We start from the raw sequence: 16,877 nt of genomic DNA, 5'->3' as shown, positions 1-16,877 counted from the left end.
GATAGGTTATCACTTACCTATTTACGCATAGTAATATGTACAACAATTCATTTGTACTTTAATAATTTAATTAAATGTGTTAGTAATTAATTGAGAACAATCGCTTGAGTCTGTAAAAAAGTTGACTCGGGTCTAAGACTCGGGATATCGGCAATAGGAATTGCTTTCAATGGACTCGTGCGGAATCCACTCCTCATACAGGGGCAATCGGTTTTTCAGGGTCTCGATCTCTCGCAGAATCCTCATCACATTTCCTCCAACCAGCTTCTTAATAGCAGCATTTCCCCAAACCCTATCCCTTGCCAGTTCGGCAAGTAGGAGGGCATAGCTTTTCGGAGCTCCCCCAAGTCCAATGTGATCCACTCCGGCCACTTTGCGAACATAGTTGATTGCAGTGATGGCCTCTCGAACTCCCAGTGTCCGATCGCCACAGCGCTCCAGGTTGAGCAAGATTACGCCACCATTTTCCGGCAATAGGCTGTGGGTTATATACATATTAGGGGTGTCCTGTAAGGACTTTATGATAGCTTACCTTAGAACGTGGTCTGGAATAGAAGCTCTGTTGCTGCTATTGCACATGGACAACGGTGTGGCATTTGTGAGTAAAACAGGAGCTTTGGCAGTTTTCAAGACGGCCAACATGGCAGCCTCGCTGAGCATTGAAATCTCCACCAGCATTCCCAGGCGGTTCATCTCAAAGAGCATTGTCTAAAAAATGAATAAATGAAAATATACATATGTATGTGCGATTACGATAATCACAAAGGGAGTTGTGCCCACCTGCCCAAATTCGTTAAATGAATTCGTAACATTATCCTCGACAAGATAATCGGGTCTTCGGATTGCTGCCGCTGCCCAAGGAGTGGTGCACTCCTGGCTTGTAATCGACACGAATCGAGCTCCCAGCAGGTAGATGGAACGCAAGACGGCCGTGCTGGTGCCCAGAGCGTGGCCACCACTGATCCCCATTAGAACAGCCACCTCGCCGCGGATGTGAGTCTGCTCCATTTCATCCGCTGATTCTACAATGTGCATGGAGTCTGTGGAAGCGGTAATCCGCTTGGCCCTATCAATGCCCTCCAGTGTGAGCTGCACTGCATCCAGGTACTGAGCTCCACACGGTACAGCAATGGGCCAGAGCACGGCACCAATGTGATTCTGTCGCACCTCGAACAGGTTGCTGCTGTTCAGGCTCATAGTGCTCGGTGGCTTCCAGGAACCCTCGATTAGAGGAGACTCCGTCAGCAGGCGGCGGATGAAGGCGAGTCGGGCTTCCAGAAGTGACGAAGAGCGCAACTGGAGGGCCAGCGGAATGCCTCCGGCCATGGCGATGCACACGAGCACCACACCGACGCCCAGCAAAATCTTTCGTCCTCGTGATCTCTCCGGCCGTTCCGCCGAGGACTCGCTGCAGGAGTCCTTCTTAGAACTGTAGGTGGGGATGCCCCCGTTGGAGCACCTAATCTTTTCATTTCCACCTCCGAACTTGGTTATCTCCGCGGGCAGTTCGATGTCCGCTATCTCAGTGAATACAAAACATTGCTGCTTGCAATGTGGTTGGTGTTGGTGGAGCGGATGGACCTCCAGGAACTCGCGGCTCGGTACGGGATTCATTGCATCGTCTGGTATACGGTGGTATTTCCCAATGACTTCCCTACCCGAGGTTTCCTGCCGTAGGTTGCGATTCTATTCAACAAGCTTGCACTGCCACGAAAGCTCGAAACTGGGATATTATCGATTTTTTTCTGTGTGTCCTGTTCAGTGCTCACAGTTTACTCACAAGGACATGCGCTCTAGAAAATTATGCTGTTTAGTATGGCAGCATCAAAGCAAAAAAAAAGTGTTTTGAAAAGTATTTTCAAAAATTCAATTTGAAATACTCCCTGTTCATAATTTGTATACCCTTGCTAGCGTGTGTTGATTTTAGTGAGAAGCTTGCAACGCAGGGAAGAAGACATTTGCAACCACATAAAGTAATGTTTTGTAATGTAATTACTACAATGGTATATAAGCTTCAGCGCGCCGAAGCTAGCTCCCTTATGATGCGACTTATAAACTTTAAATCAAAATAAACATTTTTGAGCTTCAAAGACCTGTCGATTACTCAATTTCTTTTACAACGCTTTAAATCTATTTTTAATAACTAATTACTCAAACAATTGAATGCAGAAGTCAAACATGCAAAAACATCGCATGAACCGACTGACATTTATAGTGTTTGATGTTCGACTATTTTTTGTGAGCTTCCACTACGATTTTCATCAGTTTGTGTGGAGGTAAAGATTCCAAGAGGCAAAGCAACTGGATCTGATTAGTGATGCAGTTGGAGCTTAGGGCGATTTGCACAGCTTGGGCGAAGCGTTCCATGCACTTCTGATACGCAGCATCCGCCTTGGGATCCGTTTTTGATTCCGCCAGCCGTGCGCAGTAGCTCTGCAGGGATTTTACGATCTGCATAAGGTCTTGGCTGGGCAGTGCTGTCGATTCTCCACTGCTAACAAGCTGTTGCAGAGCACGCAGGAGGGATAGATGCAAATTGCTATAGGCAGAACGGTTGGAAACCAAAGGAGCCAAGACCACCCATCGAAGCAGGCCTGCTAAGGGAGTGGTAAAGGGCATGGCTATGGCACCGGCGGGCAAGACCAAAGGCTGCTGCGAGGCCTGACACAAAGTGGGGTTCTCTGTCATCCATTCGGTTATGGTGTCAAGCAGAGCATCTGGCGGGGGATTCAGCGTCTGCGAACGCTGCTCATTGAGGTATAGATCCGCCACGGCGACCATAAAGTTCGCCGCAAAGTGCGGACCCACCATGGGCAGCTGCTTGAGTTGCTCCGGGGTTTTCCGGGAGTAAGAAATAAAGTCGCTGACTATATTCTGGGCCACTTCCAGGCTGAGTGGCGTCTTGCACCCCACCTGTTGCATCCAAGTACCAGCAGAGGAGAGCAGCGGAGCCACAGACCCGGAAACTGCTGTGCTGATTAGGCGGGATAACAACTTGGATCGCTGCGGTGTCAAGTGGCTTCCAAATAGCGACAGGAATATGGCGTTGCGGGTGGCATCCCTTCCTGGCCGCGAAAAGTACTCAATCAGCGCAATGATGAGCTGAAACTCCTGGAAGAGATTCATCTGGCTAATAGGCAGCGCCTGCGACTTTCTCACATCGCCATCCTTCGAGGTTCTCTCCAGGAATATAAACTCCGATATGATTTGCATTACCATGTTCTGCTTGTTTCGGCTGGCAATCAATGTTTCTGCAAATCTATGCGTAAGATATGTGCACGGTTTAAAATAATAAGCAAGTTTACCCAGTCGAGTAAGTGCCTCCACAGCACAAGTTGGATAGTTATCCAGCTTCATATCGCCCTTTCTCAGCAAGGACTTATTGCTGTCCACCGTCATTGACATCCTTGAGTCCTTTAGTTTACTTTTAAAAGCTTTGATAGGTTTCTATGAATGTATTGTAATGCAAAAGAAAAATAAAAACAAGCCGTGAACCTTTAGAGGTGGAAGATATTTCGATTAACAGCTCGATATTGCACCGTTCAAAACCAGAACAACGGTCACTCTAAAACTAATTATCCGTTTTTATCCGTCAAAACACCGAATAGTACTTTTGAAAATTTTAAAAACTCTTTTTATAGTTAACACACAATTAGAACACTTTTTTTGTTTTGCTTAAACAAATATAATTTGAAAATTTTTATTGAGCGATCTCGAAAACGAATACAAACACACCTGACAGAATTCTTTTATATTTATTTGTAAGGTAAATACATGTAGATTTTAAGTTTCAGTACTGAATTTTCAATTTATATTAACTCTTTTAATATATGTATATGTCCTTTTCTTTTATACACTAATAAGTTTAAAAGGTAAGGATTCGATAATCTTACAATTAATAAAAATATGCAGAATTTTACATTCCAAACATTGCATGAAAAATATATTGAAAATTGATGATTCACAGCCGATTTCAATACTGACTTACGTTGCTAAAATTCGCTTATTTAACATATATTTTTTATTAATTATGTACAGCTACATCAGTTTGATAATATTTTTTTAAAAATAATTGACATGAAACTTTACTAACCTGTAATAAGCTCAATGCCCTAAAATATCTTCACATTGGAAGATAAAATAACTTAACTAAACAAATTTATAGATACCAAACAGACGCATAAAATTGACCAAATAAAGACGAAAACTAGCCAGGCACTGGACTTAAAAGGACTTTGAAAACGATTTACTACGCCGCTTCCCAGCAGCTCTGAGCAAGTGCGCCTCGCAAAGTAAACCAAGAATACTGGGATAATGTATTGGATGCCAGTGCCTGCGTAGGTACCCGTAAATGCCACCAAACTGGACAAACTTTCAGTAAAATAGGTGATACAAAAAGGCGGAATAATAGCAAGCAACGGGAAGCATAGGCGTAGGATAACGCTATAGGATTCATATTGGGACATGTCTAGGAATAAAGATTGAAGATTGTTCTTCAGCGTTATGGCAACAATGGGAAAACTGGTTGACAGGGTAAAAATGGGAAAAAGGGCAAGGAAGTAATCAATGCAAATTAATAGACCTGACCAAAAGTCTACGTATGCCACATCGTAGGGCAGAAAATCTAATGTGTAAAGGTCTTCGATTCGCTCAAAGGCAAAAATGCCTGTCATGGCCAGCAGTATGTAAAATGCACAAATTATTATGTAGTCAAAGGATAGAATTTTGGAAACCATCGACTTATGCCTAAGGGGCGCCAACAAACTGGGCAGTGAATGGTGGCACATAAAGGAGTAGACACAGGCGCCGAAAAGCGAGGGTATTCCATACACATTAAAGGTTTCGGGGTGACCTTTGGCACCTCTAGAAATCAAAAGTTTTACCGATATGCAGATCATTAGGGTAAAAGCTGAAATATGACATTTTATTATCTAATGAGTTCCACATAATTAGAACTTACCCATCCACCGGAAGGTAGCGGTCAGCATCTGCAAATACTTCGTTTTTTGTACATTAAAGTACACAAATGGCCCGAAGATCAATGTGAATCCTATGAGTAACACCCTGTACATGTTCAACCGAGATATTGTATGTTCCTTCCAGCAGGCCCGAGATGTATTGTTCTCAAAGGCTCCTAGCCAATACATCAAGTTATTGGTATCCGTTTCATTTGTTTGATCACTAAAACATGACGGGTTATTTAATTTTCTGTTTTATACGTTTTCATATATCGGCAAACGCTACCCAATTTAATTTTATATTTATCTGAATCGTCCTAATGTAATAAGCGTGCGCTTTCAAGTACTTACCATACGACGTCACGCAGACTTCTAGCCACGGCGGCGGAATATATGCTTAGATCCCCGTAAAGATAAACAATCAGGCAGAGATAGAACATTATGCGGCCGAACTCATTAAAGAATAGTGTCGCCATTTCGCCAAGTTCGAATTTGTGGGACAACTGATAGTAGTGAAACTCCCGGTTTTGAATGGTCAGAGGAACCCGCTCGAAATCTCCAACTTGCTCGACACCCGATGCAAGGGAAACATCATCAGCATTATCATCGTTTTCACTGTTCTCAGCGGAACTTCGACTTTGGCGGAGGGCCTGCAGAGTTTGCCAATTCCTAATGGCGTTGGCACAAGCCATTGCCTCTATGATAAAAGTGACTGTCATGTAACTGATGATGGCCAGCAGAACAATAACAATTAGGGAAAGCATCCATCCTGCCCTGGCAAAAACTCCGGGTAGCGTTAGAGCTCCGGTTCCCACGATAAGATTGAAAATAAATATGAAGCCAACCTGTGGACAGAAAAGAAAATTGTAACTCGCGGAGCGACAGGTGTTCAGATTGTGGGACCGAAAAATATGTGCACACGGAGCAAAAATTTTGCAAGTGGGCGTTATTGCGGAGAATCTAATATTTCCACTGACAAACTTATATCCACTTCAATTTCATAAAACGATGGATACAAAAAAGTAGGCACACATCCTCCTGATTTCTGTAGAACTGCAAGTTTGTTGCGCAAACATCAAAACAAACATGCAACAAATGCGTTGCTAGTTCTTTGTTATGGTGCAAGGAGTCCCTTGCTCTAGACAGTTGGGTTCATCTCACCAGATTCGAATACGTGGGCGCGGCTTCGCGGCCATTGACGAGGCGAGGCATCTTTACGCTGGGTCTTTGTCTTTTTACCAGGCTTCTATCCAATCCAATCCAATCAAACTCGCAACAAAAAGAAAACAATAATAGACCAGATAGTGCATTCAATGTAGTGTGCCCAAATGTTCTGAAGAAATAAGCACACATACAATTTCCTAACGGCACAGAAGTAATTATTTGAACACTAACATGGCGCATAATTTGAAAAGTATGCTAACCACAAGACTTGAGGGTGAATAAATTAGTTCATTTAAAACTAAAAACAATTCGATTTTATTTCGAAACAGTATGTCATCTAATATATACATTGCACAACAGGCGCGGGTGTAGCGAATATAGCTATCCATCATCGGCTTAGAAAGGCTTTGCAATTTTACTACTCCTTGGAAAGTTCAGTGGCGTTTTGCCTCTTCTTGCGGTTCTCCAATATACTAGTAATGAAGAACTCGCCGGCTTTGTAGGAGCTGCGAACCAGCGGTCCACTGGCTGTGTACAGGAAACCCAATTCGTTACCGCGCTCTTCCCAGTGCTTGAACTTCTCGGGCGTGACGTACTCGATGACCTTGAGGTGCTTATTTGTGGGCTGCATGTACTGACCCAAGGTCACGCAATCGACTCCGGCCGTCCGCAGATCCTTCAAGGTGCTTTCAATCTCCTCATCGGTCTCACCAAGACCCAGCATAATGGAACTCTTAGTGATGAGATTGGGATTGAATCGCTTCGCTTCGGTTAGCACTTGCAGGGTCTGGCGGTAGTGAGCACGCCTATCTCGCACATAGGGTGTGAGCTTCTCTACCGTCTCTATGTTGTGCGCATAAACATCTAGGCCGCTGTTGGCGATCGTCTCGACACACTCTAGATTGCCTCGGAAATCTGGTACCAGGCACTCCACAAAGATGTTTGAGTTGCTAAGCATAAAGTATTGATTAGGTATGAACAATTTGAATATATATTTTATCCTCTTACCGCGCCTTTATTTCGCGAACAGTTTCGGCAATGTGCTTCGAGCCGCCGTCTGGCAGATCTTTGGAAAAAAAAAGTATAAAAAGCTCTGACGATTACAAAACAATTTCACTACTTACCATCGCGATCAACTGAGGTGAGAACAATGTAATCCAATCCCCAGGAAGCAATTGCGGTGGCTGTGTTCACGGGTTCATTTACATCCAGCGGTGGAGGTTTGCGAGCCGTTTTAACCGAACAAAATCGACAGCCTCTGGTGCAAGTGTCGCCCATAAGCTGGGGGAAAACAACATATTGTTTAAAGGAGTTTTTAACATTATTCTTCGTCCCATAGCTCTAAAACGAATTTTAGTCCAATGACTTCAAAAGAATTGCAAAGCAAATGACTTTTATCCCTAGTATCGTTGTTAAAAGACTCTTAAAACTGTGGAAAATTCTGTCGATTATCTGACCATGTTCGGTTATCAGCAAAGGTCACCATGGGGGGCCTTTTGCTGTTCCCTCACCATAATCGTGGCTGTCTGGGTGCCATGCTCGCCGCCGCCCCAGCACTCGCCGATGTTGGGACACCGAGCCTCCTCGCAGACGGTTGACAGCTTGAGCTCGCGCATCTGGGCCTTGATCTTGGCGTAGTTCTTGCCCACGGGTATGGTGGTCTTCAACCACGGCGGCAGTCGCAGGCGCTGCTCCTCGCCCTTTTCGCGACGAAGCTTTCCCTCGTAATTCTCCCACTCGCTTCTGGAGTTATCCGGATTCTGGACAAAGTCCTGGAAATTCGGACCCTTCGCCAAACGTTCCCGAATTTCCTCGAGCTTTTCCGCATTTGTTGATGCCGCACGCTGTTATTATTCAATAAAAATTAGTTGATGTTATATGTACTTGCTAAGATTTTGCTTACTGTGGCAACTACTATGGGGGCCTCCACGTGAGTTTTTAAAGCTCGCAACATGCCAAACATATAAATTATTGTACAATTAGGGAAATATAAGCGATTTATTTAGCTTGTCGAAACTTATGAAATATTTAGTAGGACCGTTTGGCACTTGAGATTTTCATGGGCACTTTATGAGGAAAACAGCTGTTCTTATATTTAAGCGGGCTTCGGTATTTATTATACAGAAATCTATCGCTGGACCAAGGATTCATAAAGCAGTTTATATGAGCCATTACAAATTCTGAGATGACCTAATTTGTGTATAACTGCTCATACAAGTTATTCTGTAATGAACCTCCGTAAATACTTTTACTTTTAAACATACTAGACAAATCGAAAATCGATAACTGTGCCGGACGAGCGCACTGCCACCTCTAGTTTATGAGTCGCTTTAAAACAAAAGAAAGTTTTTAGCTGCTCCTCTACCTTTGGTTTCTTTACCTGTGAGTAGTCAAGATCCTTCGAGTGTCAAGCCCGATATTAATCGGTGGTGATTCCCAAGAAGTCCCATCACACAACTACGGCTTCGCAGGGGGAGGCGTCCAGCGCTACGGAGGCGAACGAACGCACACCACTGATGGCTGCTGTCAATCTCCAGGCTTCCTGCTCCTCTGGGCTCGCCTCCGAGGACGATGCCAATGTGGGCAGCCAGATCGGCGAGGCGGAGCGTTTGGAACGACCTCCAAGGCGGCAACAGCCAAGGAACAATTATGGCTCCAGCAATCAGGATCAACCGGATGCGGTGCGTGTACCAACTGCCAATTTTGTTAAATACACATTCAACTATTGAGTCCCTTTTCCTGCCAGGCAATACTTGCTGTGCCAAATGTGGTGATGCGGGAACCTAGTGGACCACGCTCTTCTAGACTACCCGGAGGAGGAGGTGGAGGCGCTAGTGGTGAATTGGAAGAGGAACAGGGCCTGAAATACGGCGCCCAGCATGTAATCAAATTATTCGTGCCAGTCTCCCTTTGCATGCTGGTGGTGGTGGCCACCATCAACTCCATCAGCTTCTACAACAGCACGGATGTCTATCTGTATGGTTAACAAGAATTCAACTTTTCTGCAATATCGGTCTCGGCTAAATGTTTCTTCTATCCCCAGCCTCTACACACCTTTCCATGAACAATCGCCCGAACCTAGTGTTAAGTTCTGGAGTGCCTTGGCGAACTCCCTAATCCTGATGAGCGTGGTGGTGGTGATGACCTTTTTGCTCATTGTTTTGTACAAGAAGCGTTGCTATCGCATCATTCACGGCTGGCTGATTCTCTCCTCCTTTATGTTGTTGTTCATTTTTACGTACTTATATTTGGAGTAAGCTAAAGCCTCTTTCGTTTGATGTACAAGTAATAATTTGCCCAATTCAGAGAGCTTCTTCGCGCCTATAACATACCTATGGACTACCCTACAGCGCTGCTAATTATGTGGAACTTTGGAGTGGTCGGTATGATGTCCATCCATTGGCAGGGCCCTCTGCGGTTGCAGCAAGGATATCTTATTTTTGTGGCAGCCCTAATGGCTTTGGTGTTCATAAAATACCTGCCTGAATGGACTGCCTGGGCTGTATTGGCTGCCATTTCTATTTGGGGTGAGCTGGATGCAGCTTTAAGGGTGGATGGTGATGTTGATAATTTATTTTTTATTTATTTATAGATCTCATTGCTGTCCTCTCTCCAAGAGGACCCCTCCGCATACTCGTGGAAACGGCCCAGGAGCGAAATGAGCAAATCTTCCCCGCTCTGATTTACTCATGTAATAATCATCTACTCAATCTACTAAAACACTTTTGATGTTAAATAATATATCCTTTTCAGCCACTGTCGTTTACGCACTTGTAAACACTGTCACGCCCCAGCAATCGCAGGCCACTGCTTCCTCTTCGCCGTCGTCCAGCAACTCCACCACAACCACAAGAGCCACGCAGAACTCGCTGGCTTCGCCGGAGGCAGCGGCGGCTAGTGGCTTACGCACAGGTAACTCCCATCCTCGACAGAATCAGCGGGATGACGGCAGTGTACTGGCAACTGAAGGTATGCCACTTGTGACTTTTAAAAGCAATTTGCGCGGAAACGGTACATATGCATTATATTTTTTATGATTTATCTACTTTTCTCCAATGTGTACATGGCTTATTTGGCGTTTGGTCTGTTTTGTGCTCTCACGTAATTATTGTCTTGTTTAGTAATGTTGGGCATATGGTATAAAGCGCTGCTAGTAGTCTATTTTAGGGCCTTTCGTAAGATTACACCTCAAAAACTTAATTTGTTGTTTACTTCTAGCTGAGGCTGCAGGTTTCACGCAAGAATGGTCTGCTAATTTGAGCGAACGTGTGGCTCGACGCCAAATTGAAGTTCAAAGTACTCAGAGTGGAAACGCCCAGCGCTCTAACGAGTATAGGACAGTAACAGCTCCAGATCAGAATCATCCGGATGGGCAAGAAGAACGTACGTATATTATATATATATAAGTGTGTAAACCGTAACCGAATTCTGATAAACGATTTCATGTAGGTGGCATTAAGCTTGGGCTAGGTGACTTCATCTTCTACTCAGTATTAGTGGGCAAGGCCTCTAGCTACGGCGACTGGACGACCACAATCGCTTGCTTTGTGGCCATCCTGATTGGACTCTGCCTCACTCTTCTGCTTCTGGCCATTTGGCGCAAGGCGCTTCCCGCCCTGCCCATCTCAATTACGTTCGGATTGATATTTTGCTTCGCCACCAGTGCGGTGGTCAAGCCGTTCATGGAGGATCTGTCGGCAAAGCAGGTGTTTATATAAACTGTTCATATAAAAAGACAAGGACACATCAAATGTCTTACAGTATCATAGTCTAACAAAGCTTTTTGTAATCCAATTCTTTATTTAACAAAATGCATAGTAACAAACTCGACTAATTATTGCTTGCGCTTAATGATCGTTTTGTCCACTATGTTGATCAGCCAGCCGGGTTCCAGGCCATAGAATACTTGCCTGGGATCCTTTGCAGTGGTGAGCATCTCGTATGCGGAATCTTCTTCAATTTTGGGCAGCTGATAGCCGTACTTCTGGGCCAGCACCAGGCGGTCCTGGCTGATCGCCTCGGGATTGGCCAGGTAGCCGCGATTTTTGGGATTCGTATAGTAGTCCACTGCATCTTGGGGAGGCAGCATGCGGCTGGGAATAGGCACTCCCTTTTGGAACCACTTCTTCGGATTGACCAGCATGTGAAGGCTGCGTGGATCGTAATAGGCGGTACGGATTACACCGCCGTTCTTCTCTATGGCCGCTATAACCGCCTCGCTGGCGTGCTGCACCTCAATGTTGATCTTGGCCTGGAAATTGTCCAGTCCGTCGTCCGTTAGCTGGAACCCATACTCCATTTCAGCGGGTTTGAGCTTTAGGAGGCCAGAGTTGCACAGCGTGCTGATGTCGATGGGCTGGCTGATGTCTATCCTGTTCGTGTCAATGAGGACTTGCAGTTGGAGCAGCGAAATGGGCGGATACTGGCGCTTCAGGTGGTGTCCCTTGTAGTAAGGCTCGTAGGGGAATCTCAAGTAGAAAGGCTGATTGCCCGTTTCATAGCCCAATCGCATGAAGTTCTGCCGCTGTCCGGATCCCTTGTTGCCCGCTCCGTGCTTATCTCCCCCGTGTTGTGCCCTGCCACGCTTGTCCTGCCGGAATAATAAACAAAATATTTGTTACTAGTTTATTGACTGCATGCTGTTATTCAACCACTCACATTTTGTTTTGAGTTTGGGTTTGGTCGTAGATTGCCGATTTGAACGCGCGGTAAAGTGCGTAACAGCTTCAGCGCCTTGTCCGAGGTTTCTCGCAGGTGTGCCATAGCGATGTTATCTTAATTTATTTAATAAAATAATGTTTAACGGGGAAAAATAAAAATTTACACGAGAGCGTAGGACCCCAGTTGGTCGGCTAACAAATACCAACCGGTTTGTAAAATATACCGACATTAAGTTTATGTTTCAGCTATGCGGTATTCAGTTTAGATGCGGCCACACTGCACTGTCGACGCGCAAAAGACAAACAAATACTTTATTAAATGAAATCAATTAAAACTTAAGTATCTTTATTAAATTAGTTAAATTAAATAAATTCAATTTTAAAACGATGACGTGTGGAACATGTCGGGGTCACAAGGAAAGGAGTGTGAAGTGCCTTATAGCCGCTTTGGACACAATCAAAGAGCACGCCTTAAGTAAGTAATTAATAATTTTTTATTTACTCTACATGTTTTATTGCTTTTAGTGATGCAACGGGATTCCGAGGAGAGCGCCAAGACTATAGAGCAGCTTAAGATCCACAATGAAAAGCTGCACAAAGCCTTGGACTTACTGAAGGAGCGGCAGAGCTCCTTGGTTCGTGCGGAGAAGCGCAGGAAGCTGTCGCCGAAAAAAATTAAGGAAGACATTTCGCCGCAGTCACAAAGCCAAAACTCCTTGAACATGAACATAGCCATCAGCAATATAGATCTCTCCGACGAGGAGCAAGAAATGGAGGAGGACGAGAGCATTACCGAAACGGAGACCACTGTCCTAAGCCCGCGCAAACTGAGATTGCCAAATCGGAAGCCGGACATTCGGGATCTAGAAAATGTGCAGCCAAACAATGTTTCTGTCGGGGGGAATAGTTGGACCCGCAAGACACCCAAAAATCAGGGAGTCCTCACAAAGTTATCACTCACGCACAAAAGTAACAACTTGCACTTGAAGCAAACTCGCCTCAAATTCGAAGCAAATAGGACGAGCACTAGTGAAAAGGATATCATAGAGGACAGTCCCAATTTAAGCACCAGCCTGAAAAGATCTAGGCCGCCAAGATCTTTTATGCAGAGGTAATTATCATATAAAAATAATTAAAAATGTCTTAGAAATATAGTTCAATTATATTGTCTAATAATCGAACAATGTTTCCTAAGACTACTTTGGCACTTTAAGTTAGTTATCTTTTTTAAACTAAAAGCCAAGCTTGCAGAACAGACATCGAGAGCGTTACAAAGGCAGACGCCTTGCTTACTACCACCAGCAATAGCGTAGTCAAGACCATAAAGCCAAGTTTTCAGTTGGACGTGGACGAGTTTAAAATGAATAGCTCGGAGAGTCAGATAATGCCCCCACCGGACACGCCTCCAGGCCTAAGGATCAACAACACCTCAGATAGTGTAGTTTTATTGACTCCCGCTACCCAGGATATAATCTTTGTGAATGATACCCCCGAGGATGTAACCAAACTGGGCACGATGGATGTTCTGGCCGAAATTATGAAGGATGATGACGATACCTGCTCGAGTGCTTTAAGACAATACGAAAAGGTTATGATTGACCAGCAGAAGCACATCCGACCAAATCTCCTAAAAGTGGAAAGCGTCCTTCCAATTACCAAAGTTATGAAAATTGAACCTATATCCCAGCCAGAAACAGATGTAGGCAACGAATCAACAAAACTGCCGGAGGATATTGAAAAGTATCTTATGGATATCAAAGAAGAGGACAGCAAGGATTCGGAGGAGGAGTTTCCGCGACCGATTTTGATCAAGGAGGAACCTGAGCTGACGGTCAAGGAACGTTTCAACATTGAATGCGTCGAATGCGAAAAGGTGTGTGCATTATTCTCGACGTTCCGCAACCAAATAATATTTATTTTAAATTTTATCCACTTAGTTCATCAATTTTATGGGCTCAAATCTGACTGACGCGAAGATCAAAGATTATTTAGCCAAGTGCCGGCATGAAGACGCTCGTAGTTCAACGCCTCCGGGATTCTGGAATCCCCACATGGTTTCCTTCGCAGAAGGCGATCCACGTAACGAGGTGTTGATAGACACTCGATTTTGGGACCAGAGAATAAACAAATGACATTTAGGCAATCAATTTATCAGTAGTTATTCTGTTTAGACCATTTCATTTATTATTGATTTTGTTAAATCTCAGTTAATCACATTTGATTCACAAGTTTCCTCGCTTGGCTTGTTCAATTTCAATGGCCGTGAACAAGGACTTAAAGTTGCCAGCGCCAAATCCCTGAAATAGTTTTGATTACGAATTAATTGTTCTTAGCAATAGTAGGTTAAGCAATAAATCTTACATTGTGATTGTATCGTTGGATAACTTCAAGGAAGAGGGTGGGCCTGTCCTGGCAGTTCTTCGTGAAGATCTGCAGCAGATATCCATTCTCGTCGAAATCTATCAAAATGTTCAACTTCTTTAAGACCTCCATGTCCTCCTTGATCTTGGTGCGGCTATGCGAAAGCTGCTCCTGAAGGATCTCGTAGTACGAGGAAGGGATGGTCAGGAACTCGGTTCCCCGAGCCTTCAGGTTGCTAACCGCCTGAATAATGTCATCCGTGTTAAGTGCAATGTGCTGGACACCACCACCGCCGTAGTACTCTACGTACTCCTGGATCTGCGATTTCTTTTTTCCATTGGCTGGCTCATTGATCGGCATCTTCACCGTCTCCTCGTAGTTGGCCATCACGATAGACCGCAGGGCGGAGTACTCCGTGTGAATCTGCGAGTCGTCCACCGACCAGAAGCGATGGAACTGCAGGATTCTCTCGTACCAGGAGGCCACGCTCTCCATTTGCAGATCCGGCTGGTTGCCCACCACGTGATCAATGAAGTTCAGTTTGGTGGAGGGCAATCCACTTAGAAGAACATCCTTGGGCGCCCGCTGGAATCCAGGTAGGAAATCTCCAGCGTAACCATTGCGCTCCACAAAAGTGTGGGTGGTGTCGCCGTACTATGTAGTACAAGATATGGAAAGGAATTTAGGATTAATACCTAAATAATTCAGACGTATTTGCTGTGTTGCTTTTACCGTCTTGATGGTAGCGAATCTCACAAAGCCCTGATCATCGCTCTCCTCCCAAATGTCGCGGACCACTTCGGCTCCACGGGACACCGCCAGCGTAAAAATGGCATTCAAATCCTCCACTTCGAAGGCTACATCCTTGACACCATCGCCGTGGCGCATCAGGTGGAGTCCATGCTCCTCGTCATCCGGCGTGTAGGCAGAGACGAACACAAAGACGATCTTGTTCTGGCGCACGGCATGCTTGGCGAAGCGTCGCTCCCCGGTCTCTAATCCCTGATAGCCAAGTGGTTCGAAGCCCAGACGAGTGGTATAGTAGCTGGCCGCCTGCTTGGCGTTGCCAACGTAGAAGGTCAAGTGATCAAAGCTTAGAAATTTGCCGGCTTCAGGCTGAAAGCATAGAAGGAAGTAGGTTGTTTTTGTACGATCTTATATAATCTTTATATAATCGGACTTACTTTGGTTCCTTTGTCAGTATAGCTGGTCTGTTGGTAGTTATAAAGAAATAATAGTAGGCATTATTAGAACAATAACGTCTTGAAATGATTACAATGACTAAAATCAATAACTTCGGTCAAAGGAATTTTTATTAGTTTATCCACTGTTATTAGTATCAGTATCAGTATGACATCCTGTATTCCAGGCTCTTTAAAGATCATTATTTTCGCACTAAAGGGCTGTTACATAACGATTTTCACATGGCCCAACTCATTTACCATTATCACTCAGACTCAATTTATGCAAATCCTCTCCTCGCACGCGATATAGATTTCTTCGTTCCGTTGATCTTACACGATCTTCAAATTGATTATGGCCTGAGCTAAGCCAGTCGAGCGCTTTATATAGGGCCCAGGTCGATCAGGTGAAAATCCTGTACTAATTTAAATATAAGCCAAACTAGTATTTTGTTTATTTCGAATGCTATATACATCGGAATATCTTAGCTAGCTGGTTATAGCTCGCATATTTTAACTCAACCTGCAGAAATTTGTTTACTAGAACAGGTGGATTCCTTAATTAATGCAATCTCGAGTAGAGTGAATTGCAATATTGTAACGTAGGCCGGGCCTCCAATCTGTTTACTTCATATCTGAGCTATAGTTTTTCGCTCAAAATTTCACTTCCTCAAGATGGTTACATGAGGGTACAGATACCTATTCTTTATGCAAAAGCTCGGCTCATGTCACAATTCACCTAAATATTCATGAGACAGCAGTCCGAGTGTGTTCGAAAAACGGTTGCCAAGTCGCACTGAACTTGATTCTAGTTTCGAGCCCCCAAAACGCAACAATAGGCAAACTGAGTGATAATGCTATCTGGATTGTTATTGTTATTGTTACTGTTCCAGTGCATAATGTGGGGCGGTGTTGAATTTGCTTTGCATTAGAATCGCTGTGCAAGGTTCTCAAAACAAATCTACAAAAACTGGTTAACAAATCTGTTTGTTGTTACTATTTAATAAAGCGGCACACGCTAGTCACAAATCACTTATTTTGATGATTGCCGTTATCGTCTTTTAATTGCGGGGATAATAGCTTTAAGAGGATTCCAAAAGGATTACAAACCATTAGCGTGACTGTTATTTTTTATATTTGGAACATAACTGAGTTATATTTGAATATGGAAAGACTGGTTTAAGAATTGGACTGTTTTTTAAATTCCCAAGTAGGCATTGAGTTAAGTAAGTAATGTTATTCTCACAGATATTGAGGAATGAGATGGCCAAGCGTTTTGGTAATTGTCATTTTCACGTTTTAAGGTGGACAAGATCAGAATAAGCTTCTTTCTTTATAGATTATATAGCAGCTAATGTGTTAAGCATTAGTTAATTATTAAAAAAAATTTTAAACGGCTTTGACATGTAGTATCAAATAAATTGTTTATTTTATGCTTGCTTTTTAGATCTCTTCATCAAATTATTTACTTTTTTTTTTTTTGGAAGGGCGGTTCTCTTAATCATTTTGACTGACGATTCGTGTCAGGTGTTTGGCAACATGCGACAAGCCCA

At 44.0% G+C, this 16,877-nt stretch overlaps 8 protein-coding genes across 14 annotated transcripts; 2 read left to right on the top strand and 6 right to left on the bottom strand.

Moving 5' to 3' along the window:
• Window positions 1-50: 50 nt before the first annotated feature.
• On the bottom strand, window positions 51-1,749 carry LOC6534788 (dipeptidase 2). The gene is made up of 3 exons (XM_002095424.4): window positions 781-1,749; window positions 533-708; window positions 51-478 (listed from the first exon to the last, which is right to left on the bottom strand). The coding sequence occupies exons 1-3, from the start codon at window positions 1,612-1,614 to the stop codon at window positions 133-135; spliced, it is 1,356 nt and encodes a 451-aa protein (XP_002095460.2). The 5' UTR covers window positions 1,615-1,749; the 3' UTR covers window positions 51-132.
• A 326-nt stretch (window positions 1,750-2,075) lies between these two features.
• On the bottom strand, window positions 2,076-3,520 carry LOC6539743 (uncharacterized protein C7orf26 homolog). Its single transcript, XM_002086587.4, has 2 exons — window positions 3,306-3,520; window positions 2,076-3,251 (listed from the first exon to the last, which is right to left on the bottom strand). The coding sequence occupies exons 1-2, from the start codon at window positions 3,403-3,405 to the stop codon at window positions 2,230-2,232; spliced, it is 1,122 nt and encodes a 373-aa protein (XP_002086623.1). The 5' UTR covers window positions 3,406-3,520; the 3' UTR covers window positions 2,076-2,229.
• A 221-nt stretch (window positions 3,521-3,741) lies between these two features.
• Window positions 3,742-6,286, bottom strand: LOC6534786 (transmembrane protein 104 homolog). Its single transcript, XM_002095422.3, has 4 exons — window positions 6,120-6,286; window positions 5,310-5,803; window positions 4,961-5,181; window positions 3,742-4,909 (listed from the first exon to the last, which is right to left on the bottom strand). Exons 1-4 carry the CDS (start codon window positions 6,168-6,170, stop codon window positions 4,146-4,148), a joined length of 1,530 nt encoding a protein of 509 aa, XP_002095458.2. The 5' UTR covers window positions 6,171-6,286; the 3' UTR covers window positions 3,742-4,145.
• A 127-nt stretch (window positions 6,287-6,413) lies between these two features.
• On the bottom strand, window positions 6,414-8,185 carry LOC6539741 (lipoyl synthase 1, mitochondrial). The gene is made up of 5 exons (XM_002086589.3): window positions 8,026-8,185; window positions 7,634-7,966; window positions 7,247-7,403; window positions 7,131-7,188; window positions 6,414-7,072 (listed from the first exon to the last, which is right to left on the bottom strand). The coding sequence occupies exons 1-5, from the start codon at window positions 8,083-8,085 to the stop codon at window positions 6,541-6,543; spliced, it is 1,140 nt and encodes a 379-aa protein (XP_002086625.1). The 5' UTR covers window positions 8,086-8,185; the 3' UTR covers window positions 6,414-6,540.
• Window positions 8,186-8,373: 188 nt separating this feature from the next.
• Window positions 8,374-10,956, top strand: LOC6539739 (presenilin homolog). Of its 5 annotated transcripts, none has more exons than XM_015189520.2 (9): window positions 8,375-8,504; window positions 8,567-8,803; window positions 8,869-9,098; window positions 9,166-9,375; window positions 9,429-9,649; window positions 9,715-9,813; window positions 9,876-10,034; window positions 10,341-10,505; window positions 10,572-10,956. In XM_015189520.2, exons 2-9 carry the CDS (start codon window positions 8,639-8,641, stop codon window positions 10,838-10,840), a joined length of 1,518 nt encoding a protein of 505 aa, XP_015045006.1. In that variant the 5' UTR covers window positions 8,375-8,504; window positions 8,567-8,638; the 3' UTR covers window positions 10,841-10,956. The 5 variants fall into 5 exon arrangements, with proteins under 5 accessions (XP_039230612.1, XP_015045006.1, XP_002086626.1 ...); XM_002086590.3 differs by having other exon boundaries at window positions 9,876-10,091; XM_015189522.2 differs by having other exon boundaries at window positions 9,876-10,133.
• On the bottom strand, window positions 10,878-11,990 carry LOC6539740 (39S ribosomal protein L15, mitochondrial). The gene is made up of 2 exons (XM_002086591.4): window positions 11,781-11,990; window positions 10,878-11,712 (listed from the first exon to the last, which is right to left on the bottom strand). Exons 1-2 carry the CDS (start codon window positions 11,883-11,885, stop codon window positions 10,957-10,959), a joined length of 861 nt encoding a protein of 286 aa, XP_002086627.1. The 5' UTR covers window positions 11,886-11,990; the 3' UTR covers window positions 10,878-10,956.
• Window positions 11,991-12,048: 58 nt separating this feature from the next.
• On the top strand, window positions 12,049-13,929 carry LOC26535150. 3 transcript variants are annotated; one of them, XM_015189517.3, is made up of 4 exons: window positions 12,049-12,257; window positions 12,308-12,893; window positions 13,034-13,655; window positions 13,720-13,929. In XM_015189517.3, the coding sequence occupies exons 1-4, from the start codon at window positions 12,170-12,172 to the stop codon at window positions 13,912-13,914; spliced, it is 1,491 nt and encodes a 496-aa protein (XP_015045003.2). In that variant the 5' UTR covers window positions 12,049-12,169; the 3' UTR covers window positions 13,915-13,929. The 3 variants fall into 3 exon arrangements, with proteins under 3 accessions (XP_015045003.2, XP_039230613.1, XP_039230614.1); XM_039374679.2 differs by having other exon boundaries at window positions 13,022-13,655; XM_039374680.2 differs by lacking the exon at window positions 13,720-13,929 and having other exon boundaries at window positions 13,027-13,130.
• Window positions 13,930-15,693, bottom strand: LOC6539744 (4-hydroxyphenylpyruvate dioxygenase). The gene is made up of 5 exons (XM_002086593.4): window positions 15,586-15,693; window positions 15,328-15,354; window positions 14,876-15,259; window positions 14,144-14,797; window positions 13,930-14,079 (listed from the first exon to the last, which is right to left on the bottom strand). The coding sequence occupies exons 1-5, from the start codon at window positions 15,586-15,588 to the stop codon at window positions 14,005-14,007; spliced, it is 1,143 nt and encodes a 380-aa protein (XP_002086629.1). The 5' UTR covers window positions 15,589-15,693; the 3' UTR covers window positions 13,930-14,004.
• Window positions 15,694-16,877: the final 1,184 nt, after the last annotated feature.

The sequence above is a fragment of the Drosophila yakuba genome, chromosome 3L (assembly GCF_016746365.2).
Source record: "Drosophila yakuba strain Tai18E2 chromosome 3L, Prin_Dyak_Tai18E2_2.1, whole genome shotgun sequence".
Taxonomy (NCBI): Eukaryota; Metazoa; Arthropoda; class Insecta; order Diptera; family Drosophilidae; genus Drosophila; species Drosophila yakuba.
This window is presented reverse-complemented; position numbering and strand designations above follow the sequence as displayed.